We start from the raw sequence: 22,181 nt of genomic DNA on the forward strand, positions 1-22,181 counted from the left end.
TTTAGAGAGAGAAAAGCCAGCGCAGAACCAAAACGTGGGTACAGAAGAGGTACAAAAAATACTGCACTCTACAAAATATCAAATTATTTATTTATATAAAATATATTACACAACAGTTGTACACATGCACACACCCACACAGTACTTTACCACAAATTTAGGCCATTTATTTTCTTTAATTGTTACAATCTAGCACACAGTATCTTACAGTAATTTACAGTATTATCTGAAGACACAATGGGGAAGCTTTGATCATTCATTTACAAACCTTCCATAAGTTACAAAAAGAAAGGCAGTCTGAAAAGTATGTATAAACAGTAAAAACAATTTACAAATGGACAAGAATTACAAAATAGTAACAGCCAATGACTGCCATCAGTGTAAGATTCTTTTTACTGAGTTGCCAATATTGCAGTTATTATTTTTATCACCTGTTGCAGCCTTTTTACAGGCCACGGCTTGTGTATGTAGCACGTCGTTGATGTGAGACGTGCATTTTACCTTGAATCTGACATCAGCAACATGAAGAATGCCTTTTGATTTAGGACTGTACCTCCACCAGCAAAGTTGGGGAGCAAAGGTATTATTATTTTTGGTGGTGATTTAGAACAGAGAACCAGGATCTCCAGAACTGGAGTTGGTAGAATTTGTACGCTTGAAACTGAGGGTGAGGCTCTGAATAACTTAGAATGCATTGGGTTTCAGTTTAGTGACTATCTTGACAAAATAAATCCACAGAAGAGTTTTGGTTTGGAAGCAGAAAAAAATATATATATGAAAAAAAAGTATTTTGCGCAACACTTTCAAACTCCCAGGAGTTACATCAGACACTGAATGGAGTCAGCAACATCATATTTGATCTTAAATTACCGTGATTGAGGGAGGATGAAGATAGCTGAATACACAGTACGTACAAAGTATATGTTGTATATTTATTAGACAGTACAAATCATTGTGCATTAATAAGGCAAAACATCAAGGCTGATTAAACTAGGAGTTTCAAGACCATTTCTTTAATGAGTAAGATGAGACACAGAGGGGATGATCTCTGAACTGGAAATCAGTGAATTAATGGTTGGGGTTTTTTTTCCCCTTACATATGGTTAAAGGAGAATAAAGGCTGAGATTTATCCAGTACTTGCAGGTGCTGAATAGACTTCAAACAAAATCATGTTCTTCTAATCTTAATTCCACAAAGCTGTTGGGTTTTTTTTTGTAATTTAAAGAAAACTTCTCTTTTTTTTTTCTTGCTGTTTTAAGCAATCCAGATGATTCTGTTGATGTCAGAGTTAAAAATGCAAAGGTTTGGTGAAGTTGTACTGCATAGTCATGAAAGCCCTAGTTTTGATATTAAAAAAAAAAAAAATACACAGACTGGAAGCTTTACAAGTTGTCCAGGAGCACATGAATCATTTCACTGCACCAAGCTTTTTCAGCAGTTTCTTGCCTTTGGAAAGCAGCCCCTTTTTCTTTTTCGAGGACATATCCCTGCCTCTCCCGGGACTACCAGAACCCATAGGTGACGTAGGTGACCCAGAATGAAGATGAACTGTGGGGGATGGTGCTCTCCTTGATGTACCTGTATTCTCAGGAGGAACCTATTAGGTACATTGTTATAATTTATTGAATGTTTGAAAGCTAAGAAAGCTGTTAGCATCAAGAAAGTTGGCAACATCACTTGTCCCATTACCCACTTAAACAAAAGGGTTGGTTCATTTCTTGTTTGTGCTTAAAATATGATATGGGCTTATGGAAAATAGATACATTTTGAGAAAAGTGTAGACAATAGAAAACATGCCAATGAAGCCCTATTTTGGTTATACTTTTTTAAAGAAAGTTGGCTACACTTCCCAGGCCTTAGTACTGGCCACAGAAGCTGCAAAACTGGCTTTGCATTTCAGTATGCTCTAGTACAGAAAGGAAGAGGGACACATTCAAATATAGGTTGAAGAAAAAATAAATATATTCAGTACTAGAGATCAGCACTCTGTAGAAACAAAACTGTTTCAAGGAGAAAATACTCAAACAGTAAGTGATCACATGTTTCTTAGTGTCCTTTAAATGCCCTGTCTTTAAAATTAACTAGCATACTTTACTTTATATACATATTTGAGAGGATGGCACACTGGCTTTAAAAAAAAAAAAATAGAAAAGGAAAAGAAAAGAAAAACAAAAGCTAAAATGAACCTTAATTGCAATCAAAGAAAGCTTAAAGACCCTGACTGCTTGATGTGTATGCTGCAGCTATGAGGTTGCTGAATGAAGGTGAATACTTGTACGATAACTAATGACAGCATTCCTAGATATTTTAAAGAGCTGTTTGCTTTAATCATCAAAAGTACTTGAATAAAAATGCTAAAACTACTTACTTACACTCATCCTATCGTAACTACAGTGCCCTGCTGACAAAATGTGGCAGTATCTATTAAGGTGCTGTTGTCATAGTAGAATCCATGCTGTAGGAACCTCTCTTAGCTTGTAGATCAAGTTAAAATATTAGCAGTTTACTGGCGTGTGCAACAGCGAGTTAAGCAACGGGGCTTCAAGCCTACTTTGATTTTAAATCAAGGTCTAATCCTAATGACAAAAAAAAAAACCAAAACCAACTTGGTAAAGCACCCCAAGGTACACCTGAAGATACCATATATTTAGTCTAATGCATTCATTGAGTGAGCTGCATGTTTCATACTGAGACTTCTATTGCATTGGTAAACCAAACAGTTTCTAGTATTTTAATTGAGCATTTTCTAGGAACATCTGAGTAAACTGTACCATATGGAGGGATTTTTTTTTCTTTAGAATTTTTTTTAAATCGGTCTCAGGCAAACTGGGGTATAATTGATCATGGAAAACATATTTTAAGGCAATTTAAGTAGCTATGTTGGATTGTAAGGAGTTTCTGAACCAGCTCTACCCTCGTACACTGCAGTACGCAGCAGCTTATGTTTCACTGGTACACTCTTTTAAGGGTTGGGGTGTTGTGCTTTTCTCTTGATAAAGGAACTTGGAATTCTTACATCTCAGGTTGGCTAACAATGCAATATGCAGCTTTTGTTTGCAGGGTAGTTAGACATCAAACTCGCCTTTCTTTGTTAACATAAACATTTCGCTCATGAAGAAATATGTTCCAAATGTTGACCTTCATAAAGTGAGGTCTAATTGATGTATTTCTAAGAATTCCTTTTTAAAGGATTTGTCTCCTAAAAAAAAAACAACACCTAAATTGACTTCAGCAGATACAGCAAAAGCATACAGCTTTTTCTTCTGTGGCCAGTCATTTTGGAGACATATTTCTTTTCTTTTCCCCCACAATTAAGTTTCAAGACTTGCATTAGATAGCCAGGTAGCTTTAATTGAAATCTCTATTGGTATCTTCAGTTGCTCACTTACGTGAAGGCTACATTGCCTTATTAAGGTGTGAAATGAACACTCTTCTTCTGTTTCCAAGCAGATGAGCAAAGAAATAAAAATATATATAAAATATATAATATATAAAAGTATTGCAGTGATGAAACAAAACAAAAAATGAGACACTAAACATGATTAGTTTTTCATAAAAGTCTCTAGGCAATTAATGCTGGTTGGAATAGAAAACCATAAGGAGTAAAAGCTGAACACTGTCATTGGGCTGCATTTACAGTTTGTACTTAAAGGAATGGTTCTACTGCTCTGTTCACAAAAACTTTTGCCTTTGTCTAAATAGTGCACATAGAAAAGATTGGTTCAGAAGCATTTTGCAGTAACTACTTTCACCAGGGAGAAGCTGTTTAAACTTACAGATGATGACTGAGATTCTCTAATGACTGCAATCAAATGCTAAATTTAGATTCTTCATATTTTAAATGTAGCAAGCTACTTCTTATGTTTTATATATTTGAAAGTTAATTTAAATGAGCAAGTGGGTTTAAAATGTTAAAACTCATGTCTAAATTATATATGAGACAGAATGGAATGAAAAATAAAGTAAGTTTTCAGTACTTGATTGCTTACCCTTTTTGCTTTTGTACGCATCGGTGTATCGTGAAGGTAGCGTGAGGGTGCATCAGACAGATAGACTTCAACATCATCAGGCACTTCTTCAAGAAAGTTGGAAGGAACCAGCCCCTTCTGCCCATTCAGCTCACCCTGTAACACAATGGATGTTTTAGGGAATGCTTTAATTAAATGAAATTCAGGTTACCAAGAAGGTAAGAAAATACTTTTGACTATATTTCTCAGCCAGAGAGGAAGAGGAAATGTCCACCTAAGGTTAGATTTACAGGCTTCCATTTCTGTGATCTGGCAGTGAAGACTAGCCGTTAATTTTAAAAAATTGTTCTCACCTTCCTGTTTTTGGCTTTAATCCCAGGTGATGCACCAAGACTTTTATCTAAGAAGTATACTTTGAGTAGTGTAACAGTTCAGTCACTCATCCTATTTCATATATAAAAATGATGACATGGAACCTTCATTTTGTGTGCAGGAAATTCCAAACTATGACTTGACAATTCAAATCCCTTCTCAGTAGGTGTGTATGTGAGACTTCTCAGTCATTTTAGACCAGCCTGGGCACCCAGAGTCACTGTGCAATAAATAAAGCTTACATGCTTCTGGGAATTGCAAGAACTAATGAGTATAACAGCAAAGTGAATTCCTGCATTATTTAAAAATAATGGAGAAACAAGATGAGAAACCCCATGCAGTTTCTAAATTCAGGAACTTGGGATGCATCTGGTCACAGGCTCTACACTCCAAAAGCAGTTCTGAGGCAATCAAATTATTTTTTTGGTCCTCAACAGCAGTAAAAGGGAACTGAAGGAGATAGCAGGGCTGTTTTCTGCAGCTAACATGGTGTGGATATGGAGAAATCCAAGCTGAGAATGTAGACTGAGAGCTACTGCTGGAATACTGTTTCTCAGGAGGAAATTCTCTCTCTTAAACAAATGAGAGAGTAGTATGGATCAGTTACTTGTTGCTCAAAATGCCACTGAACTCCTAATTTCAATTAAATAGCTATAATCAGAATGGAGTCTATCTAGATTCTCTTACTGGATGAAATGCCTTATCCATTAAAATAATTTATAGATTCACGTAGATTAATGTGTGATCAAAGTACACATTTTCCTGCAAACTGTATACTGTAACTATTACTTACACAGTGCTAGCAATAGCTCTGAGTTGCATCAACCCTATAAACTTGTGATCAAGTATTAAGAGTGAGCCATCTTCAGTAGAGACAGTGAAGTCTTTTGGATTCTGCTACACAGCTGCAGGAACTGCATGCCCAGCTCTGAGTGAACTTATAGCAGTTTGAAGGGACCAAGCAGGGGACAACTTACATAGTAAAATCCATCTTCATCAATTTCACCAAAAACAGTAATAATGTCCCCTGTGCAAAACGTAAGTTCAGCCTGCAAAAAAAAAGGAACATTTGTTTTGTTAGACAAACATTAATAGTTTTCTTTTTAACAGCAAGTCCTTTAATATTTTTCATTCTTCTATACTAAAACAGTGAAACTGAGGTGAACTTTAAGATCAATTGTCAGGATTTTTTAGAATGTGAAATCAAAGCACCTCTCTTAGTAGGTTGCAGGCAGCTGCAGGACTCACTGTGCCAAACAAGCTGAATGCAACCTACCCTGGAGATACTCAAAATATATAGCCTAGACAAAACTGGGCTATGCAACCAAATTGAGGCCAGCGCTGTGATGAGTAGGGTGATGAACACTTGGCTTCAGAGTTCCCCTGAAGTCACTCCTCTGGTGAGGAGGAACAGGACACATGGGAAAGAACAGCTGAGAATGTTGGGTTTTGTTTTTTTCCAAAACAAGAACTAAAAAGCATGGAGCTGAATTGGATTCTGTTCAGTAAATGTGTGTAACAGTCATCTCCAGTCTCTGACTGACAGAGCAGTGTATTTAGTTCTTTAATTGTCTGGCGTTTCATTTAAAAGTTTTTAAACTCTGATGGCCCTGGGAAAGAAGCAGAATGAGTACGAAGTTTGCAATATATCAGTGAAATTTATTTCATCTATAAACTACCTGGTAACACCGTAGGTTTGAACCAGACTTGGTTCACTGAGAAATGGAAGACAAATCTGAGTTTTGACATAGAAAGTACCAAATGCTCCAAAATTCACTCTCTTGTTTAAAAATAAATAAATTTTTTCCTACACACCAATTAAACCAAAATCAAGTTATAAAAAATTAAATGATAACTGGGAAAAGCCCTAACTATGCAGCATTTTATTTATAGCTTTCAGTGTACTGACATTCACTGCATATATAAATGAAAACTGCATCAGATCTTGACTGAGGAACTTACCATGTAACATCAAAGACAATGTAAAAAGTGATTCCATTGTTGCTGATGACAAATATGGAGAGATGGGAGACTGCATGTAGGTAAATGGAAGATAAACTCATAACAAAGATCTAGCTAATGCTCAGTTGTTTAAATGAAGATCTAGCTAATGTTCAGTGATTGCTTAAGATATTTTTACATTCTTATTAAAAAAATATTAAGAGACAAGACAGTTACAAAAGCTCAGATACATTAATTAAGAAAAGAGTCTGATATACTATGAATGCTGTTCCACTGTGCTATACTAGTGTGGTTTGAGCTGCAAAAGGCTGATTTTGAAGGAATGGTAAGGTAGGTTACAGACATTTGATAGCATGCTTGTCAGTGTGAGATAGAACAGTGTTTGGAAATAACCATCTTAAACAGAACCACAAAGCAAATTTGAAAACAATGAATGGAAAATAATCATTCTCTACTATTTGTAGCAACACCATTTTTTTTGTCCTTACAGAAATTCATTTTAGATAGATACATACACACACACACAATGCACAATCATATATCCATAACTGACAGTTTGTGGTGAGCCATAATAAATAAATCCTACAAAATATACTGCTTGATTGTTTTTCAACAAATGAAATTCTACTTGTACAGAATTTGCTGTAAATACAAGTGTATCTGAAAATGTTTCTAATTCGTAATTATTTTTTTCCGCACATTAGCTGTTACGTGTAACAGTGCTTACTAACACCAGCTACATTTGAATTAAATTATGGCTCCATAAATGGTAAACACAGTAAAAAAATATGTAAATACCTCTACATCAACGTTAGGAGAACTTTCTCTGGGATCGTAATCGTACAGTGCTACCATCCTCCTTGTAGACACTGAGTGCTGCCTGCCGCTCCGCCTGTTTCTTTCTGTTCCAGTCACAAGGAGAGGAAGGGAAGGAAAGCTATCAAAGTTATTTTGAACACAAGCCACAAGGTGCATTTTTTTCCCCACACCATACACAACAGTGCAGTAACAATGTGGTATTTCTCTAGCACAATGGTAAGATGCCATGGATTACCACAAACCTAATAACACAGATAAAGGTTTCAAACCAGCATATGCATTTCATCAATAACAGTTTGCTTGCACTCTTCATTTTAAGCTACTGAAATCTCTGAGCAGTATTTATCTGCAAATGCAAAACAAGTGCTCTGAAATCTTCTGCCATTCTTGGTTAGAAGAATCGAGTTTATGAGGATGTTCAAAGCTAGATGTCTCTGATTATGGGTTTACTCCATTTCAGTACAGTTACCACACTTACTACCTGTTCCTCTGCCCTCCCCTGGTCACTGGATTATTATTCAAATTTTTGCTGGGAGACAGCAATGAGAACTGGGCACTCAGCTGTCCCCAGACAAAAGAGGTTACCATTAACTTAGAAGTTTGCAATATTTTTCAAGACTCCTTGACAACAAAAACTCACTCTCAAGTCCTGTTTGATTTTACAAGTTTAATTTGTGGGGAACAGAAAGAAAGGAGTGAAATAGTAGCTTAAAGGAACCACATGCTATGTTTACTGATCACTATTAATATTTACCAGGAAGTCCAAAATGGGCCACATTTTAAATTTGAATGATATTAGCATGATTCTTGCAAATGATTGCTGCAGCAAGAGAAACATGCTTGTTAGTGCTACTTACAGACAGGCATTGAGGGCAGGCCTGATGAGCATTATGCAGGTGACAAAGGAAACCTGAGGTTGGGAGGCACCCTGTGACTTCTGGCAGGTGGGTGAATGTCAAAGGTTGAGCTAATGTAGGAGCAAACACTGAGTGTAGCATGCACTCACAGATTTCACATCACCCTCCAGCTGACACTGAAGCATTCAGTCAGAGATCACTTTTGCAGGGGGTGGATTTGAGTTATTTTTCCAGTTACCAATGCAAGGGAATAGAACACAAAGAGAGATCCAAAATGGAGGCATGGACCATAACAGAAGGAGGACCCAGTTCCCTGGTTTCCCAGAACCCATACTCAGATGACTACCTCAAGAGTAGCACTTTTCAGTTTGAGATACTTCTTGGGGCAAGACACTGCCTACGGTCTGGGCTCAAGGACTGTGAGCAGGAAAAGAATCCAAAAATGGTTCCCTGTGTATTTGCTATGTGACAGTATTTTCCAGCTTCTGGTTTCCAAGAGATCAAAGGCATAAAAAATATATATAAAACTAGACAGCTCAAATCATTTCAGCTAATTCACAGCTTGAATCAAGTTATTGTTTCTTAGCACAGACCTCTTTTAGACTTTCTGGATCTGCGGTGTACAGAGCGTGTGCTCTCTTTGAAACGGTCACAGTTGACTTCAGGAAAGGAATGCATACAAATAAAAGAAGAGAAGATATGAAGCTGTTCAAAGTTCTGCTTTTAAGGATTAAATGTGGGCAAAGGATTAAGAAAAATAAAGCCATATGAACACAGCATGTAAGGTGTCTGATATGACATTAAGAATATGAACAACAATATGAAGCAGACTAACAGAGCCTGCTAAACGATCCACGTGGGCAGCTTCTGTGACAGCAAGGATCTGAGCACATGGATCTCTTTGCTATTCAGACTTCATAGTTTTAAATTAAGCCAAACTGACTGCTCTCTCCAATCCATTAATAAGAGCATTTTTTGTTTGTTTTGGCTTCTCGTGTTTTTGTTTTAATGTGGCTAACAACTTAAATCCACGTTAAGCTGAAAATAACACGATGCTTTTGAATTGCTGAAATATTTAAAGGTGAACTGCTGGGGGTAGGTTGCTAACAGCTCTCAGAAATGTCTCAGAATAAAACTCAGTGCTTAAAAACGTAAAGCAGGGCAAAATTTCCATCTCAAATTGCCTTCTTCTTTCCAAGAGAATTTCTCAGCTATTTCAGAAGACACTGCTGGTTGAGTGCAATGAAAAAAAGATGGTATTTGTAGAATATGACCCTTACACAGCCAAAATATTAAAATCATAGGGTGTTAAATATATTAGTGGCTTCATTTTTCACTGGTGTTCTGTATCAACAGTGTAGTTACTTAAGTAAGAATTGAGAGCACCGAGCAGGTCTTAAAGCAGTAAGTTCCAAATATGGCTGCTGAGGATTATATTTTCTGTATTTAAATATGTCCTCATGAGAGAATTAGAAGTACCTTTAGACACTTAATCCCAGCACAGCTTCAGTTGTGTTTACAGATGTAACCACAGCAGGTTAGGTGTCCGATTCCAACAGACTTCAAATGATGTAGACTCGTGTTAACAACTACATTTGCAAAATAATGCTGTGGACAGCCAACCTATGAAGGCACATCTGTAAGACCCACTGTCTGCCAGTCCCAAGCTTCTGAAACGGATGTGCAGGTGTAAGTGCTGTTCCTAAGGAGCAGATGGGCAGTGGGGTTTACAAGTGCATGAATGGGAACATTTGTTGTATTTCTGTAGCATAAGCCAATAAATAAATGGATTTGAAATGACAGCAATTAAGAACTTAAGTTATCCTTTCCTTTCATAGACAACAGAAACTTTAGAAAATAATATCTTGAAAAGCAACAAAAATAACTTGTCTCACATTTACTCATGTTTTGGGATACAATCAGGTTTTATTTAATCTAAGAAAACAATTGTGGAAGACTCGTTTTTTTAGCAACCACTTTTACAGTTCACTTTTAAACAGGACTGAACCAGTTCCAGCCCTTTATACTTTTTTGAATTATGTTGAAAGCTTTGTAATGTATTAAGATAGTGCTATAAAATTTGCAGTTAGAAGAAAATCTTAGTTAAGATACTTGCATTGTGTACCTCTGTACAACACTGTAACAATGATGTCATGCAAGTGGTTCGTAACAGAATCATTTGGCCAATCTGCTTTTTAAGGGGTTTGTTACTGTAAAATCCATAAAATCTCACAATATGTAGTGCTATCCCAAATTATATTATACATAACCCTTTGCCACAATCCCTTTAAATTGTTGGTAAAGTAGGAAAATGTAGAAGAGTATAAATAATGACAAATAAGTGATTCATTTTATGCTTTGCAGCAGTGAGCATATCACAAGGCACCTCAGCACAGCACGCTCCAAAGCACAGGGATCTTGTTCTGTGTCTTTCAGGTAAGAAAAAGGTTGTAAAAAAATACTAGAGTAGTGAAGATAAAAAAAACCTTCTTTGCAGCAAAAGGTGTGACCAGGATTAAATATTGGTTGAATAAAGTCATCCAGTTACTGACACAGAATGTATCCCACAATGTAGTAAATTGCTGCAGAATTTAGATGCATCTGCATACAATAAAAACAAAAGGCAAAGCAGATCCAGCCAAGTTAACAGCACCCAAGAAGTAGGTGAACTGGTGCACATATATTGTTCCTTACCTATTTTCTCTACTGGTGTGTTCAAAGGAAGAAAACCTTGTTTTAGAAGCTGATCCATCATCTCCTCATCATCTGCTTGGATCTCAGAGACCATGTTACATGGGATAAGGCCGATTCTTGTACACGTTTCTCCACGATAGAATCCATCAGCATCTTTGTCCCCATAGACCTGTTATTTAAATAATAATAATGTTGGTCAATAAAGTTTTAGCATTTAGGATTCTTTACGAAGGCAAAATGGTTTCCAAGGAACAGATGATTACAGTTCAGATGTAAAATTATATTAGTTTTTACTAATGTGATTTAAATTAAAGAACTGAAACTGCTAGGTTAATTTGAATTTTGATTTCTTAAGCAGAAATTGGACTTTTTCTGTTAGCATTAAGGAAGCACAAAATCAAGTGACAACACTGAAAGTCAACAGTTTTCCTAGGAAACACGAATTAAGCTACAAAAATAGCATGAGCCTTCATCAGTGAGAACAGGTAAATAAAATTTCTGCCTTCTAAAAAGTCATACTGTTTGCCAGTGACAGACAGGCCTTTATCTAAGATTATACCACACCAAAATGATGACTTTAAGGCAAAACTGATGATTAATTTTAGATTATTTCTTGTTCAGGCAAAATCAATTTCTTTATTTCTTTTTAATAAAAACAAACAAAAATCCAATCGCTTCAGTTCAGATCAGAGTGTGAAAAAGTGACCTTTCATCAGCAGTAATGTCACGGTAACTTTATAGAGCAGGAATGTTTTCAGTTTTAACCACTTACCTGGCACGATCACTACTTCACAGTACAGCATCTGTGTAATTCATGTACAGGACAGACTTCACACAGCTCATGATGGAACTGACCCACCACCACCCCAAAGCTCAGGTGATGTATGAAAAGCACTTTGGAAATGCAAACTAAGCCACGTTCACATCAATGTGATGAGAAATAAAATGCAGATTGCATAATAATTACCATGGACCCAAACAGCAACTAAACAGCAGTCAGATAAATAACTTATATAGGATGTTTCTAGACATTTCAGTGGCAAACATGTACACATTAGCAAGGAAATAATTTAAATAAAAAATTCGGTAATTAAAGTTATCGAGTAAAGAAATAAAATAAATAAATAAATAAAAGCAGAGAAAAGTAAGTTCTTACACAATTTCCATATCTTTGGCATAAATTTGTATCAGTAAGGAGGTAAGCAAAATATCTGCTGAAGTATTTAACATTAAATGTTTGTTATTTTGTATACAGACAGGATGCAATCCAACTCAGTGGAAAGAAGTAAATATTTTAATAGTTTAAGTTACAATTAATTATATCTTTCAAGCAGGTACTGTAAAAAGTGAGGTTCAATTTCAAACAATACCTAAATCTCAGTTAAACCTCTGAGTACCAGAAGCCCCACCTCCTTCCCTTCCTCATTTCCACTCATTTTGCATCAGATTAGATATAAGGCTGTAGGAGGAAATGCTTACATCTGCTGATTCAACTGAAAAATCTGCTAGCTTTTTAAAATCTGAACAGCAAGCTGAGCAAATTTGCCTTGCAGCTGCACAATCATAATGAGGCAAGCTGTGATAGAGGGCATGAATAAAGACACGGATGGAGCATAACACTATCTCTGCCACCTGAAACAGCTCATCTTTCTTCTGCTGCCTCTTCAAGGGTCAGCTTGCACACCTTACACTGATTAGTCAGAAAAGGAACTTTTCCAGTTTCAAAGAGGAAGACTCTGGAAAAGAAATGCCTAATTTTGAACCTTAATACAGCAGCTGTGGGTACTAAAGGAGGTAAGCACTTTCACAGTACCTTTGCAGTAAAGAGGACAATTTCCTTTAGTAGTTTTCTCTGCAGGATTTGTAGCAATGGACATAGGGGGCTTCTGTCACAGTTTTGTTTTAGCATGTAACTCTGGCCATAACTACCTAAGGCAACTTTGAGCTTTTTGCCCATTACCTAATCATTTTGAAGCCCTTAGCAGGAGGCATTAGATTCCAAATCCAACAAGATTTACAGCCAGAACCTTGGAGAACAACAAAAAAAAAATCTTGGACTCTAGTCATACAAGTTGCTTTCTCCAACAGGAACAAACCTGTTACCTGTTTGTAACTCTGTTTGCCTTTAGATCTCACCTTAATGATCTGCCCTTCTTTAAATGGCAGCTCTTCCTCTGCAGCATCAGGATTTGGGGACATTGTCAGCGGGTCGTAGTCAAAGAGTGCAACAAATATTCGAGTAGAAATATCTTCTGTTCCAGGATCTGTTTCTGATTCTTCATAAATATCTGGAGAAAGATGGTCATGGCCACCATAGCCGTCTATGGAAGTAAATTCAGAAAACAACAATTCAGTAATACAAGTTGGCCTCATTCTTTAACTATTCCAGTTAATATTTAAAAAGTATTGGGCATTTCAGTGAAAACTCAATGTGTGTCCTATCGCGTTCAACATTTTTTTTAATTAGCAAGACAATTTTTTTCTTTAAAGTATATTCATAATCTGCACGGAATGGTTTGCTGATCTGCTACACCACACTAACATTTACACAAGTGAATACGGCTCAAAAAAACAGGTTTTTTTTTTTTTTAGATTTACTATAGTTTGCAGCAAATTAGGGTAGCACCTTAAGAGTGACATAACGATAGGTTTTACCATTGCTGCAAAAATAACCATGCTTTTGATCCAACTGTTTTCCAGCACAGCTGCTTCTGTTCTTCAAAACGTAAGAAAGCACATCCCAGCTGTGCTGACATACCATGTTTTAGGTACAGGGTTTAAAACACAGTTCCAATCTCTTCTCTCCAGACAGGTAAGAAGACATATAGTGCAGCAGTGTTAAATTGTGCCAGGGTTGGACCTACACTACTATTTTGTTTAAAGAGAGTCAGTAGTTAACATAGCCAGCAGTGCCTCCAACCAACACAAACACTATAAAATGTAATAAAATCCAGGAACAATGGTTAGCTATGACTGCATTTTATTATAGGCTTGGTAGGAATGATCATCCATGAGTATCACGATACTTGGCACTGTACTGCAGTCAGAGCAAGGTATCCAATCAATTAGGATATTAAAGGTGAAAACTAGCTTTTCATTTCTCGTAGCTTTCAAACTTTCCAGGTTACCTGGAGAATTCATTTAGTCCATGATTCAACAACAGATTTGAGGATGGACTTCAGTAAAACTGAATTAGAAAACTAGGCCAAAAAAAGCTAACAATGAGTGTTTTGATTGACAGGTTTCAAACACTTAAATTTTGCTTTGAAAGAGCACATGGCAGCACTTTCACAGAAACAAAAACAGGACAGCAGAAACAAACATGCTCTTTCAACATACATGAAGCCTAAGACCCCAAAATAAAGCACTTAAAATTACAGGCCACTTCAGTAAAACTTACTGTGCAAGTCCCACTCACTTAAATGGGAGCCACATACTTTTACTCTTTGCTAAACTAATACTTATCATCTAGTTTACAAGACCTTTCACAAGAATAGAGAATGTGATATTATGAACAACAATGAAAATGTAGTAGCTATATCAATGTTTTCCCAAATACAATTTTAACTGTAATCATCTCTTATGAGGAATTTCTTTTAATAGTTTGAATATTCAATACACAATATTGCAACATTGCTCTTTTTGCCACAACTCCAGATTTCATTTGATATTTGAGATGTTTAAACTACCACAAAATATTTTTAGAGGGTTGCAGCTTTAAGGGAACAGCTACTGACTCTTGGGTCCAGATAACAAGAAATAATGTGAGTAAGGAAAAATGCAAAACAGCAAAAGGAAAAATTCCAGCCAAGAAGCTTTATGCAGACACAAAGCACAGAAAGGAAGTCAGGGAGAAATGCACGTATGGGACAGAAAGCAATGGGACACAAAGGGTGGGATTCCTCTGCTCTGTTCTCTCATAGTCAGTTTGCAGTCTGTATGTGGTTTGTACTCATGCCCACCAGGTAATATGAAACTGATGGGTTAAGGGTGGGACTTCTTGTTTGTTCGTTTTTAAACTACAGATTGCTGCATCCTACTCTGACTGCAATTAATGGGTGCAAACACAAAGTATAGCTAAACATATCTCAGTTAAAAGCACTGACCTGTAATAATCTGAATCAAAATAGTCAAAGTTTGCTTCAGTGAATGAGAAAGCATTAGCTCATTAGCTACAAATCTTACTTCTCTGAAGAGGTATATACTACACATACACATGTAAATGTGTATGTAAAATCTCAGTCTTTGGATGCAGCCAGCCAGATTCCCAGCTGCTGCAGTTTACCACCATTGCATTGAATTCATTAGCTATACACCAATTTACACCTCAGGGACTGCAAGCAAGTCATGTTTTCAAACTCAACAGTCAATTACTATTTGCTTAAATTTTCAGGGACCATTTTCTTCATGCCAGAAATGAGGAAATAAAAGAAAGAAAGAAGTGCTTCCTACTCTGTACATGACCTAGGCTGCTCTTACAGGTTAAATGTGAAGACACTCCAATTCACTGAGTTATGAACTATGAAAACTGAGTTGTTGATCATGTAATGATTTCTATGTTGATGAAGCAACAAATACTATCAGCACTCCTATTATCGAACACTGTTGTGACATAACAGCTGTTTGAGCCTCTCCAGCCTATATGGAAACGTGCTCATTTTGATGAATGGTTGTTCAGGGATATACAGTAAATACTGACTGGCATTAGTAGCAGCGTAGCTTCACAAAGGTTCATGCAACGCAGTGTGCTTGGACTCAGCCAAGCATGGAGAGGTGGCTGGCTGCATAGCAGTTTCAGGATAGAGAACTGAGGGTTGTTTGTCCCTTACATCTGAGTTGGAGAAACTTACCTGACAGCAGACAGGATTTAAGAGCTAGTTCCCCTGGCATTCTGCATTGCATGCAATGTTGTCATACAGAAACCGCACTTGTTAACACGCAGCTCTAAAACGTGTCTGTCATAAAGGATGAATAATGTTCGGCATACCGTATCTATATTCAGAGGCCATGGTACGCTGCTGAGGCCATTTCTTGTGTCCACCAATGCTGCGATAATAAGCTTCTTCTTTTACAGGTGAAATATTTCCCTCACTACCTGACCGAGACCGCCCGCCTTCACTGTTACTGTCCATTGTAATTTCTATGGAGAAAAAGGGAATGATCTATTAAACATATTGTACTGTTGCCTTTGTGGAGGCTCCTGCGGGCAGGCTTTGCCTACCTTCTTTTCTGACTTGCATACAGTAGGAAGCTTTGCCAGATGCCTCAGCCTCTAGAAATCCTCCTTCAGCAGGGGAGTCACAGAAATGTGTGTTTTCTTTTTAAAAGCTTCTACATTTTGTGCTTTTTAAAATTCAAACAGGGTAAATATTATCGGTTAGATCTTTGGATAGGAATCATCTTTTATTATGAGGTTCAAATAATCCTACCTGACAGATCTGCAAGGTCAAGAGCACTGTAAACTGTGTTTCACCTTCTAAAGTATCAACCTAAAAACAAAAATTAATTAATTTACTCAAATCCTACCTTCAACAATAACTAATCCAAAGTATTTATAGCTTAATGGAGAAAACACCTCAAATAATTTATATTTTGTAAAATTTGAAGAAAGCATCTCTGGAATCCTGACAATGTTATAGTATTGAAGTTCTTTCCCACTCATTTAACCTTCCAGAGCTGCTTTAAGAACTTCCTGTAGTAAGTGATGCAGAATAACTCAGTAAATACTCCAGGCACACATGTAAAAGAATAAGCTGCTGCCAAGAAAATTGGGATCCACACTTTTGAGCACTACACTGAAGCCAATAAAATAGTTTCGTATATTTAAGCAGTCTAAACTTTGGCATATTATAATGGTAGAACTACAATAATTTCATTCTTCCAATATCCTATTTGCAGCCCTTATTCATGGGAAATTTCTGTGTCAGTGGAAGTTCTGAATAGCTAGTTCAAGTTTAAGCAATCCTCTACTGTATGATTTTGGACAGCATAATTTTACCTCGTTTTATTGATAAATGAGTTAAATACATTTAACTGGGACATTCCATCTTCTACAATTCTGTCTTCTACCATTTCGTCCAGTAAACTTCTAGGAAGCAAGTTTTGTGCACAGTTTTATCTAATGTTTATTTCCTTTGTCTGTTCTCAAAGTATTTTAATAAGTATGATGCTAGAAGTGAGAAAATGTTTCCCAACTATTTTAATTACCATTTTTTTTAGTCAGAAGTCAGGCCTCTTGGTATCTCAGCCTTTCATACTTTAAGTTGCACTAAAAGAGATAAAACCTAGGACTTCAGTTTCTGTTTAATAATGTTTGATTGATTATAAGCAATTAATTTCTTTATCTGACTCCTGATTGATTGCTACTGAACCACTAAAGAGCAGTCATTACTTGCTGCCATTTATGTCCTCACTTTGTTGACAGAAAGTGAACTCTGGCAACTTAAATTACTTCCCTATTTTTCAATTGAGTGGAAACCCGAAGTACTAATTCAAACAAACTGCCTACTCTCTCACTATTTATATAAAAAAATTAAATACTTGGCTTGAGTAGTCCAAATGTGAACAGAATGTTTACTCTCGAAGAAAAAAAAGGCTGCTTTTGGAAAAGAAAGAAAAAAGACATGAAAATCTAACAGTCCTAACACCACCTCCTGAATGCTGTTTGGTTCAGCTAACAAGTGCCTGTCAATAAAAGTACACGAGCCTCCCTGGAGATGATTCTCCTCCATACCATTTTCATATCAGTGAATTCCAATAATATCTGTATTATCCTGGTTTATAGCAGGATGTGGGGAGAGAATCAGGCCTCTGAAAAACCATGTTGTTACACTGCAGCTATTAAGACAGTTTCTTGTATTACAGCTGTATGTATTGTGACCTACAGTTTCAATAATAATAATTCCTGCTCAAGTACCAAAATAATTGTGCCCACTAAGGGGATTTTGCTTTTTTTTTTTAAAAAAAAAAAAAACACTGGCATTTTAGTGTAAGCTCATAAAAAGGGAAAATTATTTAGTATTTTTTTAAAAAAAGCACTCCTTTATGATCAGTCTCTTTCCTTCTGATAATCCCCATTGGTGATGCCTCTCATCCACACAAATGTCAGATGAGAATTGTCTAACATTGCTTTCTGCTCCTGCTGATGTGAACAGTGTTAAAAATTAAAACGAGACTGATTTTACATCTTCACGGAGTCACGTTCTGCTAATAGCTCACATTACAGTTGCTGCATTTGTTTTGCATGTGTTTCCTGATTTTTCAGTCTGAATGTTCCTTATCTGTCAACATAGAGTGCAAGTTTTACAAATATGTATTTGTCCATATTATCTTGATTCCATTATCTTTTCTGCACGACTTTTTGGATTTCCTGGTATACACCAGAATAAATTTTTACTCATAAGTAAGCCAGAATAGAGATGAAATATAGTAAACGTATGCAACTTGTAACATTTAAGAGCTTCAATTTTCTCCTGGTGAATTCCAAAAAGTAGTCAAGAAAATGGAAAGTAAATGCAAAATGACGGTTGATGAATGGGGAGATGGATGGCTGAATGGATCATCAAATGAGTACATTTATTTTACTGATGGTATTCCTGCCTGCATTGTCTTTTTCTTTTTAGGTAAGATTTAATAGTATCTAACCCAAGCAACACCCATTAATTCAATGAAAATAATCCCATTGATGTCAATGCCTAGCAATTCAGCCCCCGTGAGACCCCAGTACACTTATATTTAGCTCATATTTAGATGGAGAAGCTTTTAGTTCCATCTCACCCCATAGCTCAAGACAAGTGTCCTTTGTAAGGATCGCCTCCCCAACTCTGAGGCTGCAAAGAACAGAAATGCACCAATCTGTCCAACTAACCAATGGAAGGGACCAACATTGGTCGAGACCTTTGTGGCACTGCACTGCCATGAGAGGACCTTCGCCCTGCATGCTCCACCCTTTCAGGCCGTCCTGCAGATGATGGATTACCTAAAAGCTAAAAAAAACAACAAAAGAAAAAACAGGTTTGTAAATTACATCCATGATAACATTATGGTTATATGGTTGGAGATTAATCGGGTCAATCACATTTGGAAGCAAAAGCTCTAAAGGCAACTAAACTTAGTTTTTAACTCAAAGGTTAGCTGAAAAGTAAATATTGTTGCCTGGCAAACCTGCAAAAGGAAAAAATGGTTCCCTGATTTATGGCAGTTTTGCAACCAGGAGTCACACATCAGAACAAAAAGAAAAGAAAAGAATAATTTTGAAAACATTCTTTTGCCTTTGTTGTTGCTGCTAAAATGACATAATCTCCTGAAGAGTCGTGCAACCAGTCATGAGAGTTCATGATATTGGACTGCACTGAAAAGGCAAGCAATTTTTTGTTGTCAGCTATGCAGCTCTGACCAGTTTGCAGCATGTGAACAAGTGCATATCCTCTGTCTTTGAGCCCACTACTTTTCTATAATGGCTTTTGATTGTTAAAGCCTTTTAGATGTTTTTGGAACATGTAGAAGGGAATGTAGACACATTTCATCTCACATCACAGCTGTCTCCCTCTGTTCGTTACCCTTGCAGAAAACATTGCTATTTTAATAATGAAATGATACTATTCTAATGCTCTCCAGAGTTCATCATGCAGCCACTGAGATTGATACAGCTTGGGGATCTGTTTTAATGGGAGAAATTTTTAAGGATCATTTCAGAATAAACTGCTGGGCTAGAAGAGCAGGCAGCTGATTTCTACTGCTATATGAAATACGCTTGATCTGATTTCCACTCTGGACTGCTGTAGACAGGAAGGGCAAAGAACTTCTTTGAACTTTTGGGAGCTGGGAAGCCTATGGATACATCTATAAAAGCACAGAGACTGCTAGACTAATGGACAGAAACACAATTAGGCAGGATCACACAGAGGCATCCTTGAAAGATGTGGAACAGCCCTGTCCTCTCTCTTTCGAAGAAGCTGTTTGCCTGCATTCTCACGCAGAGATGCAGACTGCAACTTCAAAGGCAAGAAGAGATGATCTAAAAAGGAAGTCGAAGTAGCGACAGCGCAGAGAGAAGGGAGGAAATGGAAATATGATGAAACCTGTGACTCAACAAATGTGGGTCACTGTTACACTGGGGAGAGTCTTGACTGTCCACAGATGATTCATGATAAAGAGCATATCCTAAAAATTCAGTGAGTGAGATGAACAAAAAGAATATGATGAAATGGATTCGAGATATTTAAAATAATAATTACTGATGAAATATTTTTCCAGTTGAAATGCAGTGTGTGTTTTTTTTTAAAGCAACATTTAGATGGGCAAAATAAAGTAAAACATTTGATGGGAAAAATTGTAGTTCAGCTAACCCTTAATTAAAATTTAGATTCAGTTGTCCTTTAATAAAAGCAGCCATTGTTGTAATTTGTTCTGTGGGAAAATCATTGTAAAGCAAATTAAACTGATTTCAGCATGACATAAAAGATGACTGTAAAGCAAAACGCAGAACAAAAATGAATGGGGAGGAAAAAAAATGGGAAAAAATGCAGCAGATATGTCCAAAAGATGGACTCTAAAAATTAATTCAGAAAAAAAAACAAAAACAAAAAAACACAAGAGAAAGAAAACTGATTTGGCAAGCAGATGTTAGAAGGAAGATTTACTTCACACACCAGAGAGTCTTCTGCATCTCTGTGGGATGACTTTGCAAGTGGACCAGCTGCCCTAGAGTCAGCCATTTTTAAGTCGTTCTTCCAGCCTCCCTGAACATCTTCATTTGACAAATTATCTGTTCTATTACATTTCTGAGTCTCATACTTTTTTTCGTAACTGGACTTGACCTGTTCACTCCTGGGCTCTACAAAGGAAGATCCCAAGTCACCAAAATCTTCTTCAATGCTGGTTTGCCTTGTTAAAGTTTTCCTGCGAGCAAGCAATGGCCTCATGCTTTTCCTGCAGGAACAATCAGCAGTGTCTGCACAACAGCTAGATGCAACATTGGCAGAAACTGAATCGCAAGTATATCTGAACGTAAAACGAGATTCTTCTTCTTCACTTCCACAGTCCAGTCCACTGTCTGGGCTTCTTGATAAGGACCGGCTATACTTGCATCCTTTGTCATCTGCAGCAAAATCCTCCATGCCTGAAATTCTGTGCTTGGCTGGGTACCAGAAGTTGTGCTGCTGATCTTGATTGTAGGGCCTAGGTGGTCTAGAGTCTCTAGCTATTGTGGATTTCTTTTTATAGGGCATACCTAAACCCTGCTTGTACAGCAGTTCAGAGTATTCACCATCCTCTTCAGCTACTTCTGGAATACTGAAAAGCTTTTTACTGTGATGTATCTGCTGTGAAAAGTCAGGCTGTTCCAAAAAAGTGGCGTCAGTGGTCTTATTCTTATTGCACTCCTTAAGATTATGTAATGTTAAAAACCAGAGAGGGAACAAATAGTGTGTGACAAAAATAAAATGGGAGGGAAAAGGGAGAAGAAAAGAAAAATAAAGACAGAATTAGTTTTAGAGCAATGGCAAACATAAGACATGCAGCTTATTAAGTGAAAAGGATGTCATGCTTTGAATGAGAATCTGTGAAAAATAAAGACATGATTAAGAAAGTTTCTGTGTGTCAGATACAACGAGGAGTCAGTACAAACGGCTGAGTGATGCTCTAACAAGAACAAACCCATGCACTTAAAACAAAGCAATAGAAGCTGCATACAGATTCCAGCATGGTGAATGAGAATGGCATTAAAACATGGCACTAGTGCTGAGTATGATCCTTACCCCATGACAAATTGGAATTTAATTTTTCTTTGTAACCAGAACCCGTATCTGAGAATGAAAATTCTGTTCTAACAAGCTTTCTTGCTTTGCATCTATTATATTATCCTATATAAGTATGAAATATCCCTAAAACTCCTGCCACAGTAGAGAAATTTGCAAACATCATTAAAGCTTTAGATTCCTTTAGAAAATCAAAAAAAAAAAAAAAAACCACAAAAAAAGGCATCATCATTTTTAAAGCTTGGCTTCCAGGGAAAGAAACCAGAGGAGCTGGCTGCTCTCTGATGCCCCCTGGTCTGACACTGTCCTCAAATCTCCCATCATAATCTTGTACCTGCTTGATAAAGCCAGTATTTGAAAATCAGCCTATTAGTAGAACTAAGTTAAAGTCTCTGTTTATACCAGAAGTGGATACAAACAATCCCATCTTGAATAAAATAAGCATTCTGAACACAATAATGCTTTTGACATTTTTGTGTTGTAATTACACAAAACACATGTTGGTGGGACAGAAGAAACCTATGCAGTATCTTTGCTGGACTCCAAGAAGAGACTATATATGTCTGACCTATCTTAAATTATAAATATGCATCACTCCCATGAAACTTTTATGACAAACTGCCATAGAAATATGAAAAAGTCAATAAATATGAGCAGGAAAAGTTTTATCTGAGTTCAAGTACTCCTCATTCTAGAATACTCAGATCTGGTAAGTTAGCTCAGTCATCCCTTTATCATTGATGCCTGCCTT

The 22,181-nt window shown here is 36.8% G+C and overlaps 1 protein-coding gene across 2 annotated transcripts in view; it reads right to left on the bottom strand.

Moving 5' to 3' along the window:
- Positions 1-145: 145 nt before the first annotated feature.
- RIMBP2 (RIMS binding protein 2) overlaps positions 146-22,181 on the bottom strand; it is a 123,479-nt gene continuing 101,443 nt past the window's right edge. The window contains exons 22-31 of one of the 2 annotated variants that reach the window (XM_090120721.1): positions 20,324-21,055; positions 18,541-18,658; positions 15,661-15,813; positions 12,810-12,994; positions 10,674-10,842; positions 8,573-8,638; positions 7,102-7,205; positions 5,319-5,390; positions 3,991-4,125; positions 146-1,598 (exon numbers count right to left, since the gene is read on the bottom strand). In XM_090120721.1, the coding sequence (XP_089976847.1) occupies positions 1,410-1,598; positions 3,991-4,125; positions 5,319-5,390; positions 7,102-7,205; positions 8,573-8,638; positions 10,674-10,842; positions 12,810-12,994; positions 15,661-15,813; positions 18,541-18,658; positions 20,324-21,055 (1,923 nt within the window). In that variant the 3' untranslated portion in view covers positions 146-1,409. The remainder of the gene's footprint in view (positions 1,599-3,990; positions 4,126-5,318; positions 5,391-7,101; positions 7,206-8,572; positions 8,639-10,673; positions 10,843-12,809; positions 12,995-15,660; positions 15,814-18,540; positions 18,659-20,323; positions 21,056-22,181) is intronic. The other variant, XM_031592714.2, reaches the window with a different exon arrangement.

Source organism: Phasianus colchicus, chromosome 18 (assembly GCF_987193195.1).
Source record: "Phasianus colchicus chromosome 18, bPhaCol1.hap1.1, whole genome shotgun sequence".
Classification (NCBI taxonomy): Eukaryota; Metazoa; Chordata; class Aves; order Galliformes; family Phasianidae; genus Phasianus; species Phasianus colchicus.